Raw genomic sequence first — 9,127 nt, forward strand, 5'->3', positions numbered from 1 at the left:
AGAAACATCCTGTGAACAGGAAATACGCAGGCTGTGACACAAACATCCTGCTCCCTTTTAAGGTGGAACGGAAATATCCTAACAGAGTCTAGAATATCTTCAATTGTTCATTAGAAATATATGTCTAGGAACAGGATTGTTTTTATCTGGCTTGTGATACATTTATTGCCTAGAATGTGAGAGTTTCCAGATCTTATAGTTAAAATAATCAAAACTAGGCCTCTGATAGTTCACTTATTATTATTATTATTATTATTATTATTATTATTATTATTATTATTTATTATTTGGGATCCTTGGGATCCCTTCCAACTCTAAAATACTACAATTCTATCTTCTATGATTTCTTACCCACTCTTTACCATAAGGTCCCAAGGGAGGTTTCAACCATCTAAAACTACAATGCTAAAACACTTAAAGGAGATTGTAGTCTGTTGAAATTTTGGGAGGTTGGATAATTACAATGGAATGGTCTCGGTGGTGGGGTGCACATGTTTGTTCTTATTTATTTATGATTGTTACTTTAATTTTAAGAAATTAAAATTAAAAAAGAAGAGATTGCAGTCAAGAGAATAGGGTGGGTTCAAAATCTCTCTCTCCCACTCAAATGTCCGGTGCCAGGGTAAAGAGATGCACACCTTCAGCATATGACAGGTGCCAAAGGAACTTCTGTGGGGAATGAATTCCACAACCTCAGGGCTGTCACAGATAAAGTCCTCTCCTGGGGCCACCACCTCTTGAATTATCTCTCAAGAGGGTCCCCTCTGCCCATTGGTGAGAGGGAGGAGTTCTGCAAGGGATTTGCCCCAGACGCAGTGAAGACGAGATGAAATGCCACACACCTGAATGCCTCTCTCTCCCCAAAACTTGGCAAGAGGGGCATGTTCCACTGCTCATGGAAGTGGTGAAGTGAGCAGGGAGGTGCTTCCACCGCCTAAGGTGGCTGCTTGTCACAGGGGAACTCACCCCACCATTTCCACCAGCAGCAGAACATCCCCCTATACACACACTGAGATGGCCCTTTTTCACTGAAGCTTTTCACTCTGAGCTTCCCAAATGATGCTGAGCTCAATGGATCCATGGCAGCCTCTTATGTTCCTAAGGGCGATGTAACAGGAGAGGATGACAGCCCTCCCTGACTACTGTGCATGGGAGAACTTTCCTAGTTCATTCATGGATGTGCATGCATGTTTCTAAGTAGACTTCAGAACAGATGCCCTTATATTCATTACCTATTCACATGTGCATCTGCTTACTTGGCAAATTATTGTATTTGGTTATATTTTAATATGGATTGTGCCATTGCATTTATTGTCTTCTACAACAGAGATTGGTTAAGCATCGAATTGGAAAAGGGGCTTATGGTTTATGGTTACTTTGCTTTTTTTCCAATACAGCAGCCATCTACCTTTGCCAAAGCTCGGCAGATTATTCAGGCCAATGGGTTGGGACTGCGGGGACTCAACAAAGGCTTGTCTGCTACCTTGGGACGTCATGGAGTTTTCAATATGGTCTATTTTGGTTTCTACTTCAATGTGAAAAATATTGTTCCCGTCAGCAAGGTGGGTGCCTCATTCTATAAAATAAGAAACATAATATAGTCAGGAATGAGACCATTTGTGGTTGATAGAGCAAAAGGAAGGGAGGTCAAAGGTAGGCATATCCAGTGACAGGCAGAGCCAGCTAATTCTAGTTTTGTCACCATCCTCCTCTTTCATGTTCAGAGGCAGAATATCTATGAATGTCAGATGTAGAACGAAGCAACAGAGGAATTCTGTTGCCCTGATGCCTTGCTTATCAACTTCCCTGAGGCATTTAGCAAACCACTGCTGGAAACACCATGTTGAACTAGATCCAACAGTTTTTGGACTACAAGTCCCATCATCCCAAGCTAGCAGGACCAGTGATGAGGGGTCATGGGAACTGTAGTCCCAAAACAGCTGGAGACCCAAGTTTGGGAAACTCTGGACTAGATGAAGAGAAGACCTCAAGCTGGAGATAAGGCAGAGTCTCAGTCACAAGCCCTGTTATCAACCCTATGCTTCTGCATTTATTTCTGCAACACCCATTTTTTAGAAAACAAACTAATGACACACACTAAGGAAACAACAGACTTGCCCAAAATTATGACATGAGTACAAGGCAGATTTGGGTGTCCAAGCCCCACAGCTCATTATCATTCCTTTAACCCAACACTGTATTGTGTTGTTTCCCTGGGAGGATATTTAACTTCAATTATGATAATGATGAGGCCATAGGGCTTTAAGGGAAGCAACTAGTGTATCCAATTCCTAAACCATAGAGGTCCTAAGGAATATGCATCCTCCTCACAGTGCATACAGGCCTATCATACAGTGACTGATGCTGGCAATCACCTGCTTCCTTTTTGTGGTGGCTTCGCCAACACTTGCAACATGCCGCGAAAACTCTAAAACTTACAGCAGAAGTTCCTTTGCTGATAAGTCTCTCTACCAACTTGCTCATAATTTGTTCTCTGATTTCAGTATATAAAACTTATGCCAGCAGCCTGGCAATTATGTTGGGTTGTTATTTGACAGTCTTCCAAAAGCTTCTTATAGTAAGTTATTATACTGCTTTTCCAGTCTCCAAGTAAAGTTGTTCCTTCCCATTTTTGACCTGTATTTAACATACAGTATTCTCTACCATTTTTCCAAAACTTGCTGTGAACCCATCCAATCATCTTAACAGGAAAATTACAAGTTCCATTAGCAGCTTATATCCTCTCTGATAATGCATTAATTATATTAATTTAAAATTGCACTTCTTGACATTATAGTTAAAATAAACTATGTTTTGAGCTTTAAGATGTAAAACTGGAGCTTTTTAGTGTGGATGGACAGAATCTGGCCCGATCCCACATGTGGATTTTATGCCCATTTTGCTCCCTCTAAGGAATCTGCTGACAATGTGTCGCAACAAATGTGCTCTGTATGTTACTATATTGTTTAGAAATTAGGGGGTCTTTTCTTGCTTCCCTAGTTCAAGAAAAAAGGGGTTTCTTAAAATCATATTGTAAAGTACCTAGGAAATCCAGTATGACAGCGTTCGCTGGCAGCTCCCAGCGTTCACACATATGGGATTAGACTTTATTAAGGAAAATTTCACTTCCAAATAAACTAATTGAGTGCTTTGATGTTCCAGGGTAGGAAGGCTGTCTGAGGAAATATGAACACAGTTGGATTGTCTCAGCCCATACAGAAAAAACGTTGTTTTAAGGCTGACTTTACAGCCGGTTTCTACCTTTTGAAACCAGGGCAAAATAGTCGGCTTTGGGAACAATGTGTTGTAAATTCTTCAGCCAATTAGCTTAGTGAGTTACTACTGTTTATAATGCACAGGGTGCTGCTGTCTGCTTTGCAGTTGCACCGCTGTTGGATTGTTAATAGCAGGAAGCCGTTACTGCTTAGTACAGTGCATCAGCTACACGTGAAACTAAATGTAAAAAACCTGGAGGGGGAAAGCAGCAGACTGAGATTAGCCTTTATTTAATTTAACATTTGGGGGTCCAACGCACAAATGAGCATTTTAGTAGGCTTCATGGTGGAAGTTGCTGTCATTTGTAAAATATTCTGGCCAATTAGCTAATAGTGTGCTTGGATTTCTCCCATTTTGATACAGTAATACTAAGTACATTGTGAAGCCCAATTATACAAATCATCCCCATATGCCGTACCGGTCTTGCTTTATGAACTGTGTTTATAAATCCTGTGTGAGGAAATGTGTACTTCAGCAATTTAGACCATGTGTAAAAACATAGCCAATAGGATTGTCAAGAAAACAAGCCCCAGCGTAGGAAATCCTAATGTGTTCCGCTAGAATAACAGGAGTGTGTCGTGTCGTGCAAGACTTCTGATTAAATGCATATTACTTTATAGTCTTTAACCAATTGAGGTGCTTCTGTGCCTCTTTTAGTTTCTTTCTTTCTGTCTCTCTCTCTCATTCATTTTCTCCCTATCCTACCCGCTCCCCTTTTGTTTGTTGCTTTTTTGTTTGTTTGTTTATCTAGGATCCGACCTTGGAGTTTCTGAGGAAATTTGGAATCGGGCTAGCCTCAGGAACAATAGCCTCAGTTATTAACATCCCTTTTGATGTTGCAAAAAGTCGGATTCAAGGACCACAGCCGGTTCCTGGAGAGATCAAGTACAGGACCTGTTTTAAAACTATGGCAACGGTCTATAAAGAAGAAGGGTAAAGCATTCTTATTTCAATCATAAATATCCAGGTCTCTGGCTTGTTCACATGAGTCCATAAAACCACATTGTTATATTTCAGATTTGATGAGGCCCATAAAAGCCAACCTTCGCAGTGCTTATGTATCAGGAGCGCTCCAGAGTGCAGCATTTCAGAAATGTGCATATAAGCATTACAAAGGAAAAGTATTGCTTTATCTGAGTTTTCTGGATTTTTATTTACTACACACACACACACACACACAGAGAGAGAGAGAGAGAGAGAGAGAGAGAGAGAGAGAGAGTATAAAATATCCTAATAAGTATTCAGCAAGTCATTTCTACTTTTTCACCACTGCATCAGTCTGGTAGCTGTAGACATCTTTCAACCTCAGTATTGTAATTAGAAAACATACCTTATATTCTATTTTATTGCTCCAGTTGTGAATGTGGAAGAGTTGTAGCTCAGTGATAGGATCACATACTTTTCAAGTGAACGGTCCTGGTTCAATCTCTAGTGTTTCCAAGTAGGGTTGAGCCCGGGAAAAAACCTGTCTGAAAATCTGCTAGTCAATGTCAGAAATAGTGAGTTAGATGGACTCTGTTGGTAAAAAGCCAGCTTCCTATGTTACAAAATTCCTAAGCAGCCCCTGACAGAAGTGCTATTTTTTTGGGGGGGTGAACGGATGGGATGCTATAATGGTCTTCTCATTTTCAGAGAGCAGCTGATGAGCCTGTCTTGTTCTCATTCTTGTATACTAGGCAGCTGAGAAGTCCCAGTTCCCTTAAGTAAGCGACTGGGCAATCCTGAAAAATAGACCCTGATAACTCTGCCACTTTCTAGGTTTTTTTCCAGTTGAAATTGTTGAGGAGGAATATTTGAACCAGTGGCATTCCCTCTTCCACTCAGATCCAAATGGCATCAGGCAACATGTACTGAATATTTTTCTCGTGGTAGCATTAGAAAACGCAATCCAGAATCGGAATCCCAGAAAGTGGCCAGCACACAGGACAAAGAATGAGAACTTCGTTTTAACAGATTTTTAAAAAATGTCCACTTGATTGCATCTTACTTTGCCCCAGTCGATCTTGGAATGTATCTATAGAGTGGCTGAAGGACAATTAAAACTGTTCACATTTCAGAACTGGTCATAAAATTTATAGAGAACATGGAAATCAACAAATAAATCTTAGCCTTTCTCTCTGTCTTTCTTTCCCTCATTTCTGTTTCTTTAGAGATTGGAGCGTTTGTGTTGACCATTCCATGCTAGCCTCAATAGCAAGATGAGAATGTAAACATTGACTTGGTGCATTCGTACCAAATTGCTGCAGTATAATTTCTCTCATTTTTGAAACTAGCATGTAAGGAACACCCTGAACTTAGTGTATGTAAAATACTTCTAAAATGAGAACTCAGGCACAGCAATATTGTTCAAGTAGTGTACTGCATTTGTATACTTCATTTGTATTTATACTTATTTTCAATCCCTACATACCACCTCATATCAAGAGTTCTCTGGAAAGTTCACAACTAAAAAAAAAAAGTATAGTGCAGCTGCTATTAACAAATAGCAAATGTCTCATTAATTAAAGTCATGTTTTTAGTAGAAGGGATCACAGCAAAGCCACCATAGCTGAACATTAATCTGCTATTTATCCAGGGCCAAGATGTTAAAATCCAAGCATTGTATACATTTGTTATTTTGCATACATTTTTAGTGCATTGTCTCAGAAATTGAGCAAATATACATTCTTCCTCCCTTTACCAATTTAAATAAAAACATTCTTCGTTGTTTTCTACAGATTTCTAGCCTTGTACAAAGGATTGGTGCCTAAAATCATGAGACTAGGACCAGGTAATTTTTTTATTAAAAAAATCTAGTGCATTTAATCCTGCCTTGATGGTATTTTTGTAAATGTTATCTTAATATTCAATATTACTGTTAAATATTATTAAGATGAAATATATATAAATAGAAACATTATATTATTGAAATTAAATGACTGTTTGGGGTTTTTTTTATCTTATTGCAATATTTCATTGTTCTTATAGCAATCGATGCAGCCTCAGTCATAGCTGCTTGCAGAAACATGGGGCAGAAACATGGAAGGAAACCTATCAATGTCAGCTACCTTTCTTTATAGCTGATCCATATAATCAGGCCCACACCTTTTTAAGTGTGTAAGCATCTTGTGTGCTTAGAATGCATTCTATATACCAGTTGCAAATTCTTATGGCCCTGTACCTGTAGATGTGCAAATGCAGGAATAAACATGAGGAGGAAAAAATGGGATTAGCTCTTTTCTCAGTCTCCACAATTGTGTTGTACCTAATGATGTCATCCCTTTAGGTGCAAGGACTTCCACTTATACAATCAGACTTCTTCCTTATTCCCTCTCCCTACAACCGCAAATCTACTCTGGGTGGTTGGGTGCAGAGGCATGCAGGAAGAAAAGGAGGAGAAGTCCTGTTGATAGGCAAAAGTCCATGTACTAATAAGTTGATTTTGTTGGTTACAACCCATTGATTCTAATGTGCCCAGGATTTATACCCTAACACATATGTGTTGGGCATGCTGATCTGTACCCTGTAACAATGCAGAGCCTATACACAGAAGCTATCATCAATATAGCAAGGGCAAGGGCAGAGTTGGCAGCCTCAGTCTCATTTCCCTCCTCCATGTATTCATTTACACCATTGTTTGACAATCTGTCATGGGTTAAAATGTCAATTTGCTTTGTGCATCCGATGAGTCAGGCTTTTGCCTATAGAGCTTATGGCATAAATAACCTGGCATATCTCTATCACACAGCATTTCTGACTTTGGGTTGGCTTGATAACTTCCCTGTGTTAAGAAAATAAAAAATATCCTTCCAGTAGCACCTTAGAGACTAAGTTTGTTATTGGTAGGAGCTTTCGTGTGCATGCACACTTCTTCAGATAGTAAGACGTTGCTGTTCGAACTGCCATATCGCATCATCTCAAAAGCAACAGTTGGTATCCAGTGCAGCTTAGTTGCACTCACAGAAGGATCCCATCCAAGAGCAGTAGCTCCTTATGTTCTTGAAGCAAAAGCAATGGATTCTATCTATTGTTTTTTTCATTCACACAGCCAGCTGCGGGTCATAGAAAGATGGAATGACCCTTAGAGCTAGTTCAGGCATAGCCAACCTCGGCCCTCCAGATGTTTTTGGGACTACAACTCCCATCATCCGTGACCACTGGTCCTGTTAGCTAGGGATGATGGGAGTTGTAGTCCCAAAACATCTGGAGGACCGAGTTTGCCTATGCCTGATCTAGTTCAGACATATAGCTTGGCTATGGATTCTCATTCTGTGCTGAGGGGGAATGCAACTCCTTTCTCCAAAGGTCTTGTATGATAGCTTCACATATAGGACAATATGCATGGGGTCCCTGCTTCAGACATGAATGGAGTTGAGAAAGCAGGACATACCGTATTTTTCGCTCTATAACACGTACCCGACCATAACACGCACATAGTTTTTAGAGGAGGAAAATCCGTGGGCATGCCACCCATAGGCATTTCCTCCATAACACGCACAGACATTTCCCCTTACTTTCTAGGAGGAAAAAAGTGAGTGTTGTGGTGCAAAAAATACGGTACCTGTTCTTCCATCAAAAGATCCACAGCCCAGGTGAAAGCAGGAAGTGGGCATTAAATAATGTAGGTTGTATTCAAAGCAACGCTAAGTAGAATCGTTCTGTCAGCACAAGGATTTCTTTTTGCACAATGGAACGTTTTCCCCCTCTCCACTTTCCTCATGCCCCCAACCCTCCAGAGCAGATTTGGGGGCAGGGAAGGATACGCCCACGGAGAGGGGAGGAAGTCCTGCTCTTCACCCTCCACTCTCATCAAGCCTGCTGGAGATGCAGGATACAGAGATCTCTGTGCCCCCCCCCCCGAAGATTCTGTGCCCAGGGCTTTGACCCCCTGGCATCCCCCACGCTACACTACAGGTCCCATTTTGGTCCTGTTGGTAAAATACATGTACGCAATTTAAAGCCACAAAGCGTTACCATTTTGTATTTCATAAAATAAAATTATCTCTTCTAGGTGGTGCAGTGATGCTTCTGGTTTATGAATATGCTTCTCGGTGGCTTCAAGAAAACTGGTGATCAAAGACACAACTCCTAAGGCAGCAGATGGTTTAAAGCAATGTCTGTTAAAATATGTTTCAGTATCAAATTGGAACCCAATATAGTACAAATAATATGGATATGGAGCCAGTAACCCAATCCACCATTTTAGCATGGGGTTTTTCTATAGGTGCTTTTTATGAAGAAAAAGACATTTAGAACCTCAAGCAAGCCTGGGCTTCAAACACACTTTCAATGTAACATGTAGTGTGAGTTTAAATGAACTGACTTCCCCAGTTATTATTATGTTTATATCATTTTTCTGTGAGTTCTCCTTGAGGTAGGGCATTTAGGACACTGGCTATCAATCTGTAACTTTTCATAGTGAAACGATTTGTATTTTTTCTTCAATAAATTTGGATTTTAACCCTGTTTCCTTCATTCTGTGTGATATTTTGTGTGTTTGTGCGTGCGCATGCACGCACACACATGAGAGTAGTTTTCCCTTCTGTGGTTTCCAGACAGTGGTGGAGCTTCATGAAGTGAAGGACATGAGGCAGGAGCTGATAATGCAGGTGAGCTGCGCACAGGTGAGCTGCAATCAAGCTGCCGACCAGCTCTGTGGAGGCTCCTTTTATTGACACAATATGCAAACCCAGGCAGATATATTTTGGGCTGTGACCTTTACACATCTTCCGGTCCCGAGATCGTGGGGTGGTACAAAGTTATTTTGGCACCTGTTTCCACCGCGTCATTTTCCGCTTGCACAATGTATGACGAAGGAGACAAAGGTCACAGACAGGACACGGCAGACTACTGAGACCGCAAAAGGTTAGAC

The 9,127-nt window shown here is 40.7% G+C and overlaps 1 protein-coding gene across 4 annotated transcripts in view; it reads left to right on the top strand.

Moving 5' to 3' along the window:
• Nucleotides 1-8,721, top strand: part of SLC25A21 (solute carrier family 25 member 21) — a 300,979-nt gene extending 292,258 nt beyond the window's left edge. For 3 of the 4 annotated variants that reach the window (XM_079955299.1, XM_079955302.1, XM_079955301.1), the window contains 4 exons: nucleotides 1,398-1,562; nucleotides 4,028-4,209; nucleotides 5,994-6,046; nucleotides 8,267-8,721. In XM_079955299.1, the coding sequence (XP_079811425.1) occupies nucleotides 1,398-1,562; nucleotides 4,028-4,209; nucleotides 5,994-6,046; nucleotides 8,267-8,328 (462 nt within the window). In that variant the 3' untranslated portion in view covers nucleotides 8,329-8,721. The remainder of the gene's footprint in view (nucleotides 1-1,397; nucleotides 1,563-4,027; nucleotides 4,210-5,993; nucleotides 6,047-8,266) is intronic. The other variant, XM_079955300.1, reaches the window with a different exon arrangement.
• The last annotated feature ends 406 nt before the right edge of the window (nucleotides 8,722-9,127 follow it).

The sequence above is a fragment of the Podarcis cretensis genome, assembly GCF_951804945.1.
Source record: "Podarcis cretensis genome assembly, chromosome: 1".
NCBI classification, from domain to species: Eukaryota; Metazoa; Chordata; class Lepidosauria; order Squamata; family Lacertidae; genus Podarcis; species Podarcis cretensis.